The sequence below is a fragment of the Ostrinia furnacalis genome, unplaced genomic scaffold (assembly GCF_004193835.3).
Source record: "Ostrinia furnacalis isolate ACB-3 unplaced genomic scaffold, ASM419383v2 OfSCF4658, whole genome shotgun sequence".
NCBI lineage: Eukaryota > Metazoa > Arthropoda > Insecta > Lepidoptera > Crambidae > Ostrinia > Ostrinia furnacalis.
This window is the reverse complement of record NW_021134897.1, coordinates 190775-211388: the sequence shown is the minus strand read 5'-3', so window position 1 is coordinate 211388 and position 20614 is coordinate 190775. Positions and strand designations below refer to the sequence as shown.

The window sequence follows — 20614 nt, the reverse complement described above, 5'->3', positions numbered from 1 at the left end:
TTTTGTCCAGCAATCTTCTCCCTTGAAGGTCTTTGAGTGATCGATCTATTTATTCACTTTACGACGCTGTAATAGAGGGAAGTCGAACCTTAACTTCGAACTCCTCCTATGTTCTTCTGATTAATTTCGTTGCGGGTCCAATGACAGTTTAACTTTCCCCCGGGACAAACTTGACTGGTTGGGTTTTTGTGGCAGTCAAGCTGTAGATCTTGGCTACACAGGAGTTACAGCGGTGGGAACGAGTGGTGGGAATAGTCCCGTTATTCACTTACGCTGGTAAAAAAAGATCTATATCCATACCTGTGCAGTGACGTCCCAGCCGTCTTCGAGCGAGAGCAGCACGGAGGAGCCCTGGATGTCGAGCAGGTCCACCACGGCACCAGACAGCTGGAACAGCTGCCTCAGCTGCCACAGCCAGCCGGATTCTTCTATCAGCCTGGGAAGAACACATGCGTTAGAATTCTTTAGAAGCCCTTGTGGTGTACGCCAAATCCTCCATTTGCCTCTGATGAATTAGAAAAGTCGTGAAGGGGAGACTAAATGATCTGATGACCATGACTCTATGACTCCGAATTAAGGAAGCCCTTATGGTTAAGGCCAAACCCTCTATTTGTCTCTGGTGAATTAAACAGGTCGTGCAGTGGAGACCTAAATGACCACTTTGTTATGATTTATGAGGGATGTGTCTGTCTTTTTGCTGTTAGGATGAATTTAACTTCTAACTCCTCCTATGTTCTTCTGATTAATTTCGATGCGGGTCCAATGACAGTTTAACTTTCCAGACAGATTTGACCTTCACTGGTTGGATTTTTATTGGCGGTCAAGCTGTAGATCCTGGTTACACAGGAGTTGCAGCGGTGGAAACGAGAGGTGGGAATAGTCCAATATATTACTCACCTGAGGAAGCCCTTATGGTCAGGTAGTTGCGCAGGCGGCGCGGAAGGCACGGTGGCGCGCATGAGTTTCTTGAAGGCGTGCTTGGCGTGGCGCGCCTCGGGATACTCTGCTGGTACTAACTCTGTGCCCGCTAATGCGCACGCCACGCCCTTCTCCGTTACCACGTATAGAGATGAGCCTGGCCTGAGGAAGCCCTTGTGGTGTATGCCAAATCCTATTTGCCTCTAGTGAATTAGAGGGCCGTGCTCTTGAAGTGGAGACTAAATGACCTACCGATGACGTATTGTTACTAACCTGAGGAAGCCCTTATGGTCAGGTAGTTGTGCAGGCGGTGCAGAAGGGACGGCAGCGCGCCTGAGATTCTTGAAGGCGTGCTTGGCGTGGCGCGCCTCCGGGTACTCCGCGGGGACTAACTCCGTGCCCGCTAATGCGCACGCCACGCCCTTCTCCGTTACCACGTATAGAGATGAGCCTGGCCTGAGGAAGCCTTTGTGGTGTATGCCAAATCCTATTTGCCTCTAGTGATTTAGAGGGCCATGCTCTTGAAGTGGAGACTAAATGACCTACCGATGACGTATTGTCACTAACCTGAGGAAGCCCTTATGGTCGGGTAGTTGTGCAGGCGGTGCAGAAGGCACGGCGGCGCGTATGAGCTTCTTTAAGGCGTGCTAGTGGTGCTGTCTCGCGGATTATACGAGCCTGACCTGCTCTGTCCCGCGAGATACGAGCCTAACCTAAGCCCTTGTGGTGTATGCTAAATCCTCCTTTTGCGTCTGGTAAATTGGAGAAAGAGGTGTTCCAACAGTAAAGACCCAATGATGATGACTTGACTGACCTGAGGAAGCCCTTGTGGTCTGGTAGCTGTGCGAATCCTCCTTTTGCTTCTAGTAAACCAGGTGTTCTTGAAGTGGAGACTAAATAAATGACATCATGATGACTGGATACACCTGAGGAACCCCTTATGGTCGGGCAGTTGTGCAGGCGGCGCAGAAGGCACGGCAGCGCGCATGAGCTTCTTGAAGGCGTGCTAGTGGTGCTGTCTCGCGGGAGACATGAGCCTGCCCATAGAGTATTTGCTCGTGGAGACTAAAAGACCTGATAGTGATGACGTAACGAGACTAACGTCCTTGGTGGTGCTGTGTAGAGCGCCAGAGATTGATCTGAGGATGCCCTTGTCACGACAAGAGCCAAATCATTCATTTGCTAGGTGGAGGCCTCTTATTTAGGTCAGATCTTCTGATTTAGAGGGTCAAACTCGTGCATTGAAGTCTAAATGACCTGATAATTAGATTAAACTTGAAGACGTGCTAATGGTGTGTCTCGTGGGAGACACGAGCCTAACCTGAGGAAGCTCTTGTGGTGTATGCCAAATCCTTTTCTTGAAGTAGAAACTAAATGAATTGATGACGTAATATCACTGACCTGAGGAAGCCCTTATGGTTTGGCAGTTGTGCAGGCGGCGCAGAAGGCACGGCGGCGCGCATGAGCTTCTTGAAGGCGTGCTTGGCGTGGCGCGCCTCCGGGTACTCCGCGGGGACTAACTCCGTGCCCGCTAAAGCGCACGCCACGCCCTTCTCCGTTACCACGTATAGATATGAGCCTGGCCTGAGGAAGCCCTTGTGGTGTATGCCAAATCCTATTTGCCTCTAGTGAATTAGAGGGCCGTGCTCTTGAAGTGGAGACTAAATGACCTACCGATGACGTATTGTCACTGACCTGAGGAAGCCCTTATGGTCTGGCAGTTGAGCAGGAGGTGCGGAGGGCACGGCGGCGCGCATGAGCTACTTGAAGGCGTGCTAGTGGTGCTGTCTTGCGGAAGATACGAACGTGACCTGGTGTGTCTCGTGACAGATACGAGCCTAACCGAAGGAAGCCCTTGTGGTGTATGCCAAATCCTCCTTTGCCTCTGGTAAGTCAAGAGTGAGTGACGCTCCTGTGGAAACTAAATGACGACATTATGGTAACTCGACTCACCTGAGGAAGCCCTTATGGTCTGGCAGTTGTGCAGGCGGCGCAGAAGGGACGGCAGCGCGCCTGAGTTTCTTGAAGGCGTGCTAGTGGTGCTGTCTTGCGGAAGATATGAACGTGACCTGGTGTGTCTCGGTGAGAGATACGAGCCTAACCGAAGGAAGCCCTTGTGGTGTATGCCAAATCCTCCTTGTGCCTCTGGTAAGTCAAGAGTGAGTGACGCTCCTGTGGAGACTAAATGACGTCATTATGATAACTCGACTCACCTGAGGAACCCCTTATGATCGGGCAGTTGCGCAGGCGGTGCGGAAGGCACGGCGGCGCGCATGAGCTTCTTGAAGGCGTGCTAGTGGTGCTGTCTTACGGGACTATTCCCACCTCTCGTTCCCACCACTGCAACTCCTGTGTAGCCAGGATCTACAGCTTGACCGCCACAAAAACCCAACCAATGAAGGTCAAGTTTGTCCCGGGGGAAAGTTAAACTGTCATTGGACCCGCAACGAAATTAATCAGAAGAACATAGGAGGAGTTCGAAATTAAGGTTCGACTTCCCTCCATTGCAAAGCGGATGACAGGTGACAAACAAAGGTTTAAAACCTTTAAGAAAAAGATTATGCACCACGGACAATAAATTAAATTAAGGGGGCCTATCTTATGAGCAATTAGCAACTACCTGCCAATAATATTTTTCACAAAATCGCTTAAAAGCACGGAAATTTTTCCTTGTCGCGACAAGATCGGTGTAATAAATTGCGGAAACAGATGTATGTTGTATTGAATTAAGCATTATATCACGTTCATGTTTCCAAAGATCACACTCCCACAAGATATGATGGGCAGACTGCTCATGACAGACATCATCAGTGGAACACTCGCAAAAAGGAGACGGAACTAGTTTGAATTCGTGAAGTTTATGTTTAAAGTTGCCATGTCCCGTGAGGAACTGCGACGAGCAATGGTCGATTTCTAACCATCGCCTAGTTAGACGTTCGCGTACATTCGGGAAGAATTTATATAAGTGACGTCCTTTGACTGACGTATCCCATCTTTTTTAGTGGTGCTGTCTTGCGGGAGACACGATCCTGAACTGAGGAAGCCCTTGTGGTATAATAATATACAAAGACCTGATAACGTGTCACTGACCTGAGGAAGCCCTTATGGTCAGGCAGTTGTGCAGGCGGTGCGAAGGGCACGGCGGCGCGCATGAGCTTCTTGAAGGCGTGCTAGTGGTGCTGTCTCGCGGGAGACACGAGCCTGACCATAGAGTATTTGCTTGTGAAGACGAAATGACCTGACAGTGATGACGTAACGAGACCGACGTCCTTGGTGGTGCTCTGTAGTGCGCCAGAGATTGATCTGAGGAAGCCAAATCCTTCATTTGCTTGGTAAAGGCCTCTTATTTAGGCCAGACCCTCCAATTTAGGCAGTCGTACTCCTGCAGTGGAGACTTACACCCGTATTCACAAACATTACAATGAGTCTCACAGTGCGCGTTGGACGCACAGGGTGACACACGAGCCAGTGAAAGAGCTCTATTCAACGCTGTGCGTTCCATTTGCTGCTTGACTTAAGCAAGCATCGTTTGTGAATACGGGCGTAAAATTAAATGACCTGACATCGAAAACTTTATGACACTGACCTCAGGAAGCCCTTATGATCTTGAAGGCGTGCTAGTGGTGCTGTCTTGCGGAAGATACGAACGTGACCTGGTGTGTCTCGTGAGAGATACGAGCCTGACCTGCTCTGTCCCGCGAGATACGAGCCTAACCTAAGCCCTTGTGGTGTATGCCAAATCCTCCTTTTGCCTCTGGTAAGTCAAGAGTGAGTGACGCTCCTGTGGAAACTAAATGACGACATTATGGTAACTCGACTCACCTGAGGAAGCCCTTATGGTCGGGCAGTTGTGCAGGCGGCGCGGAGGGCACGGCGGCGCGCATGAGCTTCTTGAAGGCGTGCTTGGCGTGGCGCGCCTCCGGGTACTCCGCGGGGACTAACACGCTTGTCTAAAGAGACAGCGCAAACTTGGCGAGACGAGGTGAAGTGTGGTTCTAATTCCAAGAGCCGTCGAGTCGTCCACAGGAGCATGTCACCTTCTCTCACGCGTTGCGCGGCACTGCTCTCCTGGCAACTTAGTGGCGCTTGCGAGACATTTGTTAACGTGCGACGTTGTTCTTCCCGTTTATTGGCGCTGTCTAATGCTTACGAGACTGACCTGAGGAAGCCCTTATGATCAGACAGTTGCATAGGCGGCGCTTGAGCTTCTTAAAGGCGTGCTATTGGTGCTATCTCACGGGAGACATGAGCCTGACCAGAGTATTTGCTCGTGGAGACTAAAAGACCTGATAGTGATGACGTAACAAGACTGACGTCCTTAGTGGTGCTCTGTAGTGCACCAGAGGTTGACCTGAGGAAACCCTGGTCACTACAAAGGCAAAATCCTCCATTTGCTAGGTGGAGGCCTCTTATTTAGGTCAGATCTTCTGATTTAGAGGGTCAAACTCGTGCATTGAAGTCTAAATGACCTGATAATTGGATTAAACTTGAAGACGTGCTAATGGTGTCTCGCGGGAGACACGAGCCTAACCTGAGGAAGCCCTTGTGGTGTAAGCCAAATCCTCTTCTTGAAGTAGAAACTAAATGAATTGATGACGTAATATCACTGACCTCAGGAACCCCTTATGGTCGGGCAGTTGTGCAGGCGGCGCGGAAGGCACGGCGGCGCGCATGAGCTTCTTGAAGGCGTGCTTGGCGTGGCGCGCCTCGGGATACTCCGCTGGTACTAACTCCGTGCCCGCTAATGCGCACGCCACGCCCTTTTCTGTTACCACGTATAAGGATGCGCGCCGCGCTACGCCCGTGTCGCCGGAGACTGAACATAAAAGATAAATCAGATTGGTTATTGTTTTGAACATTTTAAAGTGTACAAATAGTCAGAAACAAATAAAATTTACATGTAAATAGTGATTGTATTTGGCTCCAACAAAAGTTACGAGTAATTAGTTTGTAGACTAAAGCTTTCGCGGCATATGAATTACAAAGTCAGTTCAAGTTCAAGACAGCCTATCAAGAACGCATTTGGCATTTTCATCGTTTTCCCGGTTGGATCAGTCTCAGAAAGAATTGACTCTTCACATGGCTTTTTCCATATTATTGCTACCATAATTTGTATTTTAATAACTTATCAAAAGGTTCAAAACTGATAAAGATTTTCAACATGTTGTGACCGAATGAGGATCAATGGTCTGGCAGTGTCCAGACAGAAGTTAACAAAAAAACCGCATCCTAATGAACAGTCCATACCAGAGTCGACGTCGGCAGTGGACAGCCGCTGTCTCGGCGCGTACAGGTCCAGATGGGACGGCTGGCGGCGGTCCTTGAGGGAGCCCCAGCGCCCGAAGTGCCGGCCCGTGGTGGCCGCGCCCGCGCCCGTGGCCACGCCCCCTTTTCCCCCGCTGTTGCGAAGCACACTGCGCACGAAACGTTGCTATAAGTCTACTGCGTAACTGAGTCAGTGCCTGAGATATGGGAGCGGCACGGAGGGGTGACATTGACATTATGACGTGACAGAGCCACGGGAAGGATAGACATGTGAAGTGACATAGCATCAAAATCTGAAAGAAATTTGTAATCTCGCTGATGTTTGACGTCTCAAAAATACCTTCCCGTGCCGTTCCCATGCCTCAGGCGCTGACTGCTAATTATTAACTAGTTAACACTTTCCAGGACAGTAACCCAGACACAATAGAAGTTTAATTGTTATGACTCTCCAGAAAAGTTGTTAATTAGAAAGAAGCAGACCACTGAATAAGAAATAAGTTTTAAAAGCTTTTTTACTGCTATTAAAAAGACGAACATAGATCCAGTAATGTAGGATCCCGAAAAAAGTGCCTAGATTTGACTGCATTGCCACGGGAACGAGACTTTAGATGCTAGAGTTAGATCCAAAACGTGACTAGAAATCGTTCCAATGCATGCATACACCAGCGGTCCTGTGCTTACCTCAACGTCCCAGCTGCCTTGGTAAGCAGCGGAGTATGCGTAGGTGGCTGGGTGTCGTCGCAGCAGAGCAGTAGAGAGTCCAGACTGAGTGACGAGTCCTCCAGATCACCTCTGGAGGCTGGGGTTAGAGCCACTAACGTTGCTAAGTACCGTTCCTGTTGGAAACGTAAAAATAGTTAGTCTTGAGTAGAAAAACATGAGCAATATGACCATCCATACTCGGAGTAAGAGCATAGTCATGGATGTATTTTTTCAATACATTAATAACTGACAAAGGTGACTGAGTTTCTTCCACCACTTCTTCTCAGCACCAGCCCATATGATGTCTAAAGTGGTGTTAGGGCAAGCTATATTTAGGACGTGTGTAAGTGCCCTGGAAAGTATTTGGATTTAAAATAAAAATAATATTTGGATTTGAAAAAATTGAATAAAATATTTGGATTTGAAAAAATAGGGATGTTTCCTGGGTAAAAAAGCAAGAGTTGTAATGAGTCCGTCAATTAATCAAAAAATAGTCGACACGTATTTTTCCCTTTATTGAAATAAAGAAAATTGAAAGAGATAAAGCGCGCCAAAGTTCAAAAGAAGAGGCACTTGATGTCAAGGCGTAGTTTAAAGTGTAGCGCTTTGTGACGTCACGCGCAACTTCAAAGTTTCGTAAATACTTGTTTGATTGATAAATAAAAAGTTTTTTTTAGGAAACTAACTAGCCCACGATGGCGATACGAGGGATATTCGTCGACAATCTTTATTGCAAAAATATGAACTGAAACAATGTTTGTTACCTGTTCTAAACTAGATGTGGTTTCGGTGCCACTTTGCGTGGGGCCGGGGGTTTGATGCGTCCCTTTCAGCATGCCCATGACGCCTTTGTGATGGGACGCTGCTGATCTGAACACAAAAAGGTATAGTACGAATCAAAATAGTCCAATAGGATAAGAAGTGAGTAAGTAAAACTAAGGCCTTAATGTTAAGGGTATTAGGTTGATATTTTTCTAATACGGCCATCATTTCTTACGACTGCTCTGCCAAGAGCAAAACGAATAAGAAGAAAATCATTTGATAATGCTGGAAATGCTTGTCGGAAAGAAATATCAAGAGCCATCGAACTAATACAAATACTTCATTTGCTTGTGAATAGGGTAAATGTGATGGTTATATTTTATCAAAAGGCTTCGCTCAGGGCCGGATTAACCATCTCGGGGCCCCTAGGCACAGCTCGTTTCGGGCCCCCCCTTTTTTGTCGCGGAGGTAATGCTTTGCGCACTTTCACCACTGCCGGGGGACAGGGTGGTGTGTGGGACTCCCGGCGCCCTAAAAAGTGAAAAGGACGGGATATACCCACTAAAACCTCCGCGGCGTTCCGTCGTAGCCCGAGTGGGGGTGTCGTGAGTATCCGGGGGTCCGACGGGAATGTCCGAAACGCCAAGCCGTTCCCGTCAGACGAAGGTGTCAAGGGTACCCCCGTACCCCCGGCCTGCTGGCCGCCACCTGGGGGCAGAGTAGAACGGTCGTACAACCGCCTTCTCCCGCCCCCTTCTCCGCCTGCGGAGCGATGAGGCGAGAGGATCCTTCTGAAGGACCTCTTCGCAAAAGGAGGCTACCGCCTTCCAGCATCCTTCGTTTCCCAGCATGGCGTTGACCAGGCTCGGAAACGAAAGATCCCGGCCCACGACCGCAGTGAGGACACGGCGCTGCTCCTCCCAGCCGGGCAGCCTGTGCAGCCCGCGAGGGTGTGCTGCACCGTGTCATCCGCCGCGCCGCGCATTTGTGGCACACGGGGATTCCTCTTACCCGGTTCTATGCAGGTACGTACCGAAGCAGCCATGCCCGGTCAGCACCTGCGCCAGACGGAACGTGAGGAACCCGTGCGATCGTTCCAACTATTTGTCCAGAACAGGACCAATGGCGTCCAGAGTGCGGTGGCCAAAATGCGCGCGAGTCATGTCTTCATAACGGCGCCGCACCGCTCCGGGGCCGGGCGCCTTCCACGCGCCTTCTGGTCTGCCATCCAGTGATAGATGACAGACAAGACCCCAGTTTCTAGCTCCCAAGGAGGAGTACCAGCGAGAACGCACGCCGCAGCGTGCCCTACCGTGCGGTTAGGTCCTTGCGACCCTCTGCGCTATGCCCCGCTGGGGTCTGCGCAGAAGGGCAGCATTCTCTCTCTTATTGAGTGCTCTCTCGCCATACAGCGCCATGCCCCTCAGAACGCCGGCATAAAGTCGACGACACCTCGTTTGTGACCCTCCCAAATTCGGGAGAAACCAACTCAGTGCGCCGGCTGCCTTGAGAAAGCATGGCGCTAGCCCGTTGAAGTGCGGGCTAAAATGCCACCTCCCGTCAAGCGTGAGGCCCAGATATTTCATATGGCCTTTGACGTCAATCCTAACGTCCTCAACGCGTCGGGAGGGGCGCGCTGGCGAGGCCCCGGAAAGAAGAGGGCCTCAATTTTCTCCAGCGCGACTTTCAGGCCGAGGCATCATATTCTGCGAGCGACTAATGTGCCGCCCGCCGACGCCAGCCGTGCCGCGGCCCCAATTGAAGCCTAGGTTCCACAAGAGTGGACCGAGCACCGAACCCTGCGGGATCCCGCGGGCTACGCCGCGCCGTTTGAGCTGTCGGTCTCTGTTAACATACAGGACTTCGCGGTCCCGTGAGTAATCGGCCAGCAGCGCTCAAAGGTACTGAGGCACTCTGTGATGTTGAAGTGCCTAGAGTATAGTGGAATGAATCAGGTTCCACAATATCGAAATATGACGATTGAATGTGTAAACCAAAATAAGGCGAATTTTTGAGGTAGTTTGAGTTTTGTTGCATAAAAATAATCTTTAACATATTTTTTTTTAATTTTTTAATCGGGAGTGCTGGGCCCCTGGTCATAGTGGGCCCCTGGCCATAGTGGGCCCCTAGGCACTGGCCTAAAGTGCCTTATGGATAATACGGCACTGGCTTCGCTACTAAGGTTGTTCTATCCCTTTCTCTTTATGACTCATAATTAAAATCAAGCCGTCAGCACTTTTTCACTCTGCATTGCCTGCATATAAATGCACGCGTTTATTCTCAGCTACTGCTGATCTGCGATAATAGTCCACTAACTTAATGAAACCTCAAGCTAAAATGAACCTTATTACCTGGACAGAATGGCGTGTGTGGTGGGGTGCCGCCACGTCAAGACAGGCAGCCTGCCCTGCCGGTAGCAGCGAGAGATGCGCCGCAGAGACTCGTCGCCGATGCTCTCTGGCGCTGGTATCACAGCTGGATAGCTGCCATAGACAATACAGAATTGTTATAGCTACAATACAGTATTAAATTTTTAAACAACTCAAGTGCATTAAAGTAGAAACAAGAACAGCTGCATAGCTGTCACAAAGATAAAAGAAGTTTTATTATTATGACCAACTCAATGAGGACTATTCTATTTGCTGTCACTAGTTCGCTACTGATAACTAGCAAGACCTCATTAAAGTAGTTCTACGCTAACTGCAAATGTGATCTATGCCACTTCGGCGCTCATCAGTTGGCACCTGTGTCCAAGTCACTAATTCCTAAAAAAACGGTAGTATTCAAGAAAGAAAGTGCAACAATATGAATGATATCAATATACTCCAGTAGTCTACTCTTCTAAAACTTTTACTTCCGTATTCACAAATGATGCTTGCTTATGACTGTGAAGCAGCAAATCAAACACACAGCGTTGAATAGTGCTCTGTGATTGGTACATATGTCACCCATGTCCACGCGAACTGTTCTTTTACGATATTCAATAGACATTCACGTAAAATCTGACGTACAGGTCGTGTATTTAGTTATAACACCCCACAAGATATTATGTAGGAGTGATAGAATCAAACATATTTAAAACGTTTACCTTCTACATAACGTGTAAACAGCGTTCGCGTGGGACAGCCGGAAGGGCGACGAGGCCAGTCCCAGCCGCGCCCAGCCGCGCCCAGTCGCGCGCGTATACACTGTCCCGCAATCTCTCTAGCGTCCGTCCCGCGACTAATTCTAGCTCGTCCACCGTATCAAAATAAACTACGTGCTTACCTTCTACATAAAGTGTAAACAGCGTTCGCGTGGGACAGCCGAAAGGGCGACGAGGCCATTCCAGCCGCGCCCAATCCCGCGCGTACGATCTGTCCCGCAATCTCTCTAGCGTCCGTCCCGCGACTAATTCTAGCTCGTCCACCGTATCAAAATAAACTACGTGCTTACCTTCTACATAACGTGTAAACAGCGTTCGCGTGGGACAGCCGGAAGGGCGACGAAGCCAGTCCCAGCCGCGCCCAATCCCGCGCGTACGCTCTGTCCCGCAATCTCTCTAGCGTCCGTCCCGCCGCCGGCTCGCCCGACTCACTGGCCAATTCTAGCTCTTCCACTGCAGGCGATAAAGTCTCTTTTAGCTTGGCGGATTTCAGCTCATTTTGGCACACGATTTAAATCGTAGCCTACATTTTTCATTTTATAAAAACAAACCTTTACAACAACCTACACCGAAAAATGTAGACAGTGTAGTAGATGAACAAACCACTGAGTATCAGAGTATTTGAAAAAAATATATAGATACAGTACAAGAAAACTTTTTCTTTTTTAATAAATTATTTTTATTTTATTTAGAGATAACCAAATCAACCGAATGCAATGATGATATAGTTTTCGCCAAATGGCCAAATATTCTCGGTAAGGAAGCATACATATTTATTGGTAGACTTACAGCAATTTTCATTAAATCTAGAGAACCATTTCTTATACTATTGTTGGATTACGTCTGTTTGTCTAATAAACCTTTTTTTTTGTTATAAAAATTAAATTTCAAATAAACACTTACGCGACAATGTATCCGCTGAAAGTGAGGACATCAGAGGCGGCGAGGTCAGCGACCGCGCGTCAGCTGACGGCAGCACGTACTTCTGGCGTTTGGACGGCTTCGGCTTGAGCCCCGCTTTCCGCGCTGTCTTCAGTAAAGTCTTTTTCGCAAAACCTCTGCACAGAAAACATAACTCTAATAAATAAATAATACGTTTTTAAATTTAAAAAATCATGCTAACCCCTAGGCCACATATGTCGCGATAACCCGAGGATTCGCGCTATCGCAATAAGTGTAGTCAAGTATTCGCGTATACATCGATGATTTTTTGGTATAGCTAGAACTCTCACAAGGACATCGCTCCGCTGTCGCCCGAATGTTGTTGCGATTTGTGTGGCCTAGGGGTTAGCCAAATGAATATTGAAATATACAATAAATTGATTGATTGAAATGAGTATTAATTTGTAAGATATTAATTTAATCAAAATAAAGAAATAGTGGGGGAATTTGACGACAGCATTTCTTGTGAGATATTTTTCGTTGACAAAGAATGTACAGTATACTATTACTCATAAGGGTAGCGGGAAGGCGCTGGATACAGGCCGCCACCAACCGCTCATTGGGGATATCATTGGGGGAGGCCTATGTTCAGCAGTGGACGTCCTATGGCTGAAAATGATGACGATGATGATGTATACTAACTTGAGCATGTCAATGTGTATATTGGTGCATAATCTTTTCTTAAAGGTTTTAAACCTTTGTTTGTCACCTGTCATCCGCTTTGCAATGGAGGGAAGTCGAACCTTAATTTCGAACTCCTCCTATGTTCTTCTGATTAATTTCGTTGCGGGTCCAATGACAGTTTAACTTTCCCCCGGGACAAACTTGACCTTCATTGGTTGGGTTTTTGTGGCGGTCAAGCTGTAGATCCTGGCTACACAGGAGTTGCAGTGGTGGGAACGAGAGGTGGGAATAGTCCCGATACTAACTTGAGCGTGTGATGTTTGGGTTGATGGGCAGCGGGCGGAGGCACGGGGCGCGGAGCCATCGCGAAGTGCATTAACGGGTGTTGCGGGTGCCGTAACCTGGCGAGTTGTTTACGGAACGCTTCGGCTTGCTCGCTGCTCACCTCCTCGTCTAAGGCCACCTGGGTAACATAGGCTACTATAGAACATTTGTGACTTTGGTACGACAATATTCAGCCAATCAAATGGTTCTTTCTTCGTTCGATGTGAATTATTAAGGATGATTTGATTCAGAACGACAAAGAGAATACCAGCGGGGTTATTCCTTTCATGTAAATAAAGATGCCAGCATGGACGACGCTAGCTGAACATCAACGAGCAGAGCAAAACAAAGCAGACCCGAAACTGCATAAACGGCGTTAGGTAGTGACCCAACTGAATCTATGCAGGTTATAATATGTAAAGAATTACAATATACGTCTTTTTATGCGAGCAGCAAGATCAAACCCAGTTCTTTCAGGCTTGCTGCATCGACAAATATGTATTATAGTTATAGCTGGCATAAGATGATGAAAACGCGTTTATAAAGCGACGCTTCTCTGGAGAGCAGGCCTAACACCAAAATTTGTACTTCAGATAAGGGTTTACCTTGATCAGCTGGAAGGTAGCGGACCGCAGTTGTAAGCCTTCGTGTAAAGCTTGTTCTAAATGCGGCAGGTAGTGCGTTCGGACTGCTTTTTCCCTCGTCAACGAACACAGAGGGAACGATCTGACCACCGTCTGTTCGCAGGCTGGAACAAATAGAACGATAAGCGGATTGAAATATACAGAAGACTATAGGCTCATTTCATTAATTTAATTTCCATTGGTATTCCATAATCATCACATCATCATGTATTTAGGACGTTATCCTAAATACATCATCATCATCACTCTATTGCAGTCTACTGTAAGACATATTAGGCTTTCAACAAACGCTCTTTTTTACCCTATGACGATAAGGTTGAGTATCGCTCACCGAAGGGGTCAGTGAGCATGCCCTTGAACATATGGCGGTAGTTGGTGAGGAACAGTGCGCCCTCTGCCGGTAGCAGCGGTGCGGGCCGACCATTGGACACCAAGAAGGTTTGCAACGAATCCAGACCCTACTCGTATGTCAATAAGATCGATTATCACTCACCGAAGGGGTCGGTAAGCGTGCCCTTGAACGCAAGGCAATAGTTGGTGAGCTTCTGACGGCAGCAGGCACTAGAAAGGCTCGCAGCGCCGTGCTTTAAATCCAGACCCTACTGGTGTGTTAATAAAGCTGAGTATCACTTACCGAAGGGGTCAGTAGGTGTGCCCTTGAACACTAGGCGATAGTTGGTGAGGAACAGTGCGCCTTCTGCCGGTAGCAGCGGCGCGGGTCGGCCATCTGGTACCAGGAAGGCTCGCAGCGCCGGGCCCGCTAATGCTTCGCCTGGTACCAGCGTCGGGGCTACTATTCGAGGCTGCAACAACACGCAACGTATAAGTATATGTTTATATTTTAACTAATAATACGCGGAGACTACTTCTCAAACAAACACATAAAACTGTAGTGATAATGAATAAGATAAGGATTTGCTACACTGGATGCGTTCTGCGGTCTGCAGTCTGGTCAAAGTGAACGTTTTTCGTATCATGTATGATCAAGTACGAACAACATTCTAGCACTCTGTGCACTCTGTATCGATGCGATCTAACCGCGCGGGCACGAGCAAAGTTCGCACGCCACACGCTTTGTCGCGATCGCTGACAAATCAGATCACTTTGACCTGACCGCAGACCGCACAACGTAACCAGTGTGGCAAATCCTTAATGTAGGAGCATGCTTGACCGAGATGGTAAGAGACGAGAACATACCTTTTGAACAGGCGGTAGCCGCCGACTTTCTCTCGCGACAGCATCCAAAGTTTCCAGGTGCATATGGACCACTCCCGGCACCATCTGATGTAAACAGCGAACGTGTTCCGCCGTCACGCCGCCTTCCGTACACACCTACGATAAATAATAAATAATAGCGTTAAATAATGTCGAGGGCTCGAGGACAAATATATTTTTTTTATTCTTCGTCGATTTGACAAGCGGTCAAAGCTCCTACAGAGATAGGCTTTACTTGAACAGATCTAAAGTCATTTTTTTTAATTGCCAGATATATTTCTCTCAAACACAAAAAAACGTTCCAAGGGTTTTATCAAGACGGCGAATTTTCCGTAAGTATAGAAAAAGATTACAAGTCTGTGATTGAAAGTGAAAAAAGATTTGATTTACCTTTCACTAATTATATTATTGGTTTGCTTATAAAATTACAGGTCTGATTTATGCCAATTCAGTGCCTTAAGTATGAGATCGGCACAGGAGAGACGTTAAGGATTGCACGTACCAAGTAACATGACACCCCCACAGACGTATTACTTGACAAAGCATACAAGTCTTAAGAACGAAAAATCTTGCCGACATTTGACGTCACAAAAACACTGACTCACTTATTCGCTAGACCTGTATCTAAAAATATCTTACTTTCACGGTTTTATGAAATTCTTCGGGTCTTTGCCATATATTTAACAAATTAACATTACGATACTCACTTTGTCCACAAACCGGGAGACCATCCTGATGACGTTGTTCCCCGCCTCGCCCGGATCCGCCTCTTCGAAGCCCGATTCGGCGTCCGCACTGTCTGACTCCGCCACACTGTCAATTATTAATTTGATAAACAAGTCAATTAAAACTTGTATAAATAAATTACCAACTGATGCTTGCATATTGACGAGAGCCTACTGCGTATCCCATACTTCCCATTGGAAAGCAGGTGAGCAGTCATATAACTACAGTTGAACAGCAAATAAACAGTCATGTAACTGCATTCCAACCACAACTAAACTACAAGGTGGGTAGTTGGCACTTGATACCAATACCCAAGACACAACTTTATCCTGATGACGTCATAGCCATTGCCATACAAACTCTTTGAAGTCGCGTTTTGACAGCTCATAAAAATATGTCAACAGACTAAGGTGTCCACTCAGGCCCCTCCTGTTTCGCATGGACCCTGAGCACTTAGACACAGTACCTGCAAGCGACGTGCCCTCTGCCTGCTCTCCAAAAAACAATGAAATCTTTCTCATTAGTGAATGCTAAGAGTTCTTATGAGATTATCGTTCAATCTTCCTTGTCTTTTTTGTATGGAAAAGAGTGGTAGTGGCCCTAAATAGGTTGCGGATTATCCACTACCCTAGTATAGGTATTCGGATTGCAAAAATATGACGCTCACCTATACGTAATACTATTGCTTGCTCACGTCAGCGCGGCGACCGGCGCTTTCTAGCGACAGCAGTAGATACACCATCCGATTGGCGTAGTGTATCGCTTGCTTCACCAACTTGCTAAGAGTGTGTCTCTCTCTCACCTGTTAGTAATACTATTGCTTGCTCTGTCATCGTCTCCTCTGACGTCAGCGCGGCGGCCGGCGCCTTCTAACGGCAGCAGAAGATACACCATCCGGTTGGCATAGTGTATCGCTTGCTTCACCAACTTGCTAAGAGTGTGTCTCTCTCTCACCTGTTAGTAATACTATTGCTTGCTCTGTCATCGTCGCATCTGACGTCAGCGCGGCGGCCGGCGCCTTCTAACGGCAGCAGAAGATACACCATCCGGTTGGCATAGTGTATCGCTTGCTTCACCAACTTGCTAAGTGTATGTCTCTCTCACCTGTTATTCCCACCTCTCGTTCCCACCACTGCAACTCCTGTGTAGCCAGGATCTACAGCTTGACCGCCACAAAAACCCAACCAATGAAGGTCAAGTTTGTCCCGGGGGAAAGTTAAACTGTCATTGGACCCGCAACGAAATTAATCTCACCTGTTAGTAATACTATTGCTTGCTCTGTCATCGTCCCCTCTGACGTCAGCGCGGCGGCCGGCGCCCTCTAACGGCAGAAGTAGATACACCATCCGGTTGGCGTAGTGTATCGCTTGGCTGTATAAGGTGGACTCTTCGCTTGCTATAAGTTCTTTTTGTTTTTCTGAGGACAAAGGCGTTTATTTTGTTTGTATTATTTTATGGTGAGGATATTTATATCCTTTTTGCGTAGGGATTATAGGATGTATAAAGCCTGGTCCGTGAGCACGTAAAATTTTGTCCAATGATCCCAAGCTACCCATCCTTATCGCTCGCGCGTAATTATGTTGCTGTCGCACTCGCACACTCACTGCGGTCGCCCGTCGTACAGTGCGTGCTCAATTTTTAGTGAACTGTTGGGGATTTTAACCACTAAACAATTTTGTTGTTGATTATGAACATATTTCTGCTTCATGTAATTTTAAAGAAACACAAAGAAGTATCCTATAATCCCTCCATCATCACTAAAAGGAGAAAGTATCTAGTTTTTCAGGTTCCAATAACAAAAACGCAATTCTATAAAACACAATACACAGTCAGATCCGCTATTTTATATAACAAAGTAAATAAAATTCTACATATATATGACAAACAGTTCTATCAGTGCAAAAAATTAATTTTGAAATGGCTTGAAAACTTAAGTTATGAAGAGACGGAATTCGTCATTGCAAATACATTATAAATCGTCATACACATTACACATCATACAAACACACATATACCCATTACACACTCAAATTCATACTTACATCCTTCACGCTCAAACGCACATACACACACATATACACACACGCACACACACACACCCCCACACACAAATAAACATACACATACGTACATACATACACACACTTCTATACAAAATACCTACCTACATTATATTTGTCTAGCCTCGTAGCGCCCACGCGCCTTTTGATAACCCAAAATAAACATGGCGACTACAGCCCAGAACTTTTTTCAACTAACTTTCAATTACCGCTCATGCGCCTTCAGTGTTGTTCTTGATACGGCAATTGCCGTAATATACGGCATTCAGGCATCTTAGGCACCATAAATACGGTATACGGCAGCACTTTGATTACCGTATCAAAATATACGGCAATTGAGTAAAGTAGAGTTTTATGAGTTTTTCATGAGTTTGTAAACAAAAAATAAATATTTCGTATAATGGAACGCAAAAACTTGTAAACCATAGATGAAGTAGAAGCGCCACCAAAAGAAACGCCAAAAATGCAACCTTATCTCCGAGATTTTAATGTCTAAAATCGTTATTTCCTCATTTTGGTAGATTCTTCACTTTTATTCGGGTAGGTTCTTGGACTAAATTATTCAAAACCTTAAAAAGTGAAGAATAAAATAAGTAAGTTTTAAAGTAGTATACGCATACTACATAATACATCACTTGTATTTTTTTAAATGTAAACCTTCCAAATAAACATTTTATACAATACGGCAATTTTCTTCCTTAAAAATCCGGCAATTTTAGAATTAGAATACGGCAACCCTAAATTGGTCAGGAACACCACTGNCTACGAGGCTAGGGAAGAGCGGTATCACCTAACACAGGCGTACACCTTATGCCTAAAGGGTGATTCCATTGTCAAAGATTTTGTAAAAGGTTTATATTGAAATAAAAATTATTATTATATTATTATTATTATTTGTTAGTAACTTCTGGAAAAGGGAGAAGTTTCTTTAGATGTCAACTTAAAGAAACAGGTATACTTCCTCAATAAATGGTGTATATGTTACGGTCAAAGTGATAAATGTGAAAATTATGAATAATCGCCGGTTATTATGAATAATTACCGCATGATTTGGTGAATGTGATTAATATGAGGTCATTTATGTGTGTATAAAACTAAATAGGCGGCTAAGGGGTGGCCCAAGGGCCACCCCCGCCGCACCTTAATCTATTTTTCACTATAAATCAAAACATTATGTTAAAGGCATTATGGAAATGTAATATTATGCAAGAAACATTCCAAACTCATTATGCCAAATTATAATAATATATGATATCAAAACGTTCTAAAGTTTGGCTGTACACAAGATGTTGTTCTCTTTTATGAAATTTGTTAGTACTAAGGTTGAATTATTAAATAATCACTGTTAAATGTGATTAATTTATCACTTTCACCGCGACTGTCGGTAATTATTCATAATAACCGGTTATCATTAATAATTTTCAATTTATCACATTAACCGTAACATATATTTAATATAGCTTTTGCCCGCAGCTTCCCCCGCGTGAAATTTCGTTTGTCACAGATCGTCATAAATTATAGCCTATATTTTTCTGGGTTATGAACAATAATACTGTAAAGTTTCATCAAAATCCGTTCAATAGTTTTTGCGTGAAAGAGTAACAAACATCCAGACATCCACACATATTAGTAGGATGATATCGATCAAGTGTAAGTTTAATATACACGTTTGAATGTTACCTGGAGGGAGTGTGGGCCACAGTCTCATTTGTTCCGCTGCAATCTCTAACGCGCTGGGCTCTTGCGCTTTCAGTAGAGAAATGTAGTCGTCGTCGTCCCTACAATAAATAGTTCCCGTTATTATCATATTAATTACACGTACTTTAATAGATATGTGCACATAATCATCTTTTCACCCAATAGCCAGTATAGATCGTTTCATCCACGAAAACGTGCCCAACCTTCTTCCGTAAATGTTTGAGTGTTATCGTTACACGCTAAATCAATCATCCATTAGTGTACAGTGTATACGCACACTACAATACTAATGACGGATTGCTCGGATCAAATTCCTCGCACCCCGCATATCCCTTGATCAAAAATTGGTGGGGCGCGTCTTCATTGATGAAACGATCTATACTGTACGTACATAAGCCATATCACAAAGCCCGGTCTTCCTTTTTACAAACGAGAGCACATACATAAATGTTTGTTGCAAAACAGAATCTATTACAATTACATAAGGTTCATACCTGGGACTGGGGACCCGCTGGTGATGCGTGGGACTGGGCAGGTATAGCGCCTTGATGTCTCTTTGCACGTCCTGGTAGAACGCCGCCTCCCAGAACTGCTGACTGGTCCACACTGGGTGCTCCTGTGAGACAATTACTTCATAAGACTTGAACACAGAAAACTGGTGTCATCTTTAGTCTTGTTGACTCATTCGTAAGTTATTTAGCAATAGTTTTCAGCAGATGGCACTCAATCCCAGATGACCGTAGTCAATAGGCATAAATCCTGTGCCACTGACGTATATGCACAGGTTCGCTTACTGTATGCACACTTTCCAGCAGTAGGCAGTGGCTAGAGGCAGCAAGGCCGCCGCTATGGAGTGCTCGTCCAGTATAGTGACCGACTGCAGTGCACAGTTCTAGTCAATCTAGCTAGACGACGGTGGTCTAAAGACACATACTATGCACATGTATGCGTAATGTATTACCCAGTGCACAGTTTCGTCATTACGTAGTCCGCTATGGAATGCTTCTCTAGTGCAGTGGCTTACAGCGGACATTTCTAATCAATCCCAGTTAACCATGGTCAAACAAAAGGCATAGATCCTTTACCACTGACCTGTATGCACATGTATGCGTACTGTATGACCCCGGTGCACAGTTTTCTGCAGTAGGCAGTGGCTAGAGGCAACATGGCCGCCGCTATGGAGTGCTCGTCCAGTGCAGTGGCCGACTGCAGCGCACAGTTCATCAGTCTGTAACAATTATTGTGAAAATTAACCATACATCATTAGGATTACTGAAGTGACAGTAGCATGGACCCTTCTCTGAAAATTGTATGCTTCATGTATACCTCATGTTTCGTCCTTAAGTGTCTACGCGCGGGGAATCCCTCTAAATAAACTGATTTGTCTCCGCGACTTGGCAACCTTAGTGTAGGACGTATCAAAAGAGAGATAACTAAAAAAGTTCAAGAAATTGCACGTATCTCCATTATTACTCGCATGGGTTTAAAAATTACATGTAGCAAATTGTGCCCAACCCATAAAAACGATGGCAACAAAATATAATAACCAGGAACTAACATTAACAAGTTTCTTTTACATAACATGGTGT

The 20614-nt window shown here is 45.9% G+C and overlaps 1 protein-coding gene across 1 annotated transcript in view; it reads right to left on the bottom strand.

Annotated features, from left to right (window-relative positions):
* Nucleotides 1-20614, bottom strand: part of Sbf (SET domain binding factor) — a 107325-nt gene that overhangs the window by 17970 nt on the left and 68741 nt on the right. The window contains exons 13-29 of the mRNA XM_028314302.1: nt 20118-20253; nt 19520-19641; nt 19008-19105; nt 16522-16684; nt 15249-15354; nt 14524-14658; nt 13961-14129; nt 13288-13430; nt 12664-12821; nt 11696-11850; nt 11083-11245; nt 9999-10130; nt 7650-7755; nt 6865-7019; nt 6166-6332; nt 5530-5734; nt 301-436 (exon numbers count right to left, since the gene is read on the bottom strand). Of these exons, the coding sequence (XP_028170103.1) occupies nt 301-436; nt 5530-5734; nt 6166-6332; nt 6865-7019; nt 7650-7755; nt 9999-10130; nt 11083-11245; nt 11696-11850; nt 12664-12821; nt 13288-13430; nt 13961-14129; nt 14524-14658; nt 15249-15354; nt 16522-16684; nt 19008-19105; nt 19520-19641; nt 20118-20253 (2449 nt within the window). The remainder of the gene's footprint in view (nt 1-300; nt 437-5529; nt 5735-6165; nt 6333-6864; nt 7020-7649; nt 7756-9998; nt 10131-11082; nt 11246-11695; nt 11851-12663; nt 12822-13287; nt 13431-13960; nt 14130-14523; nt 14659-15248; nt 15355-16521; nt 16685-19007; nt 19106-19519; nt 19642-20117; nt 20254-20614) is intronic.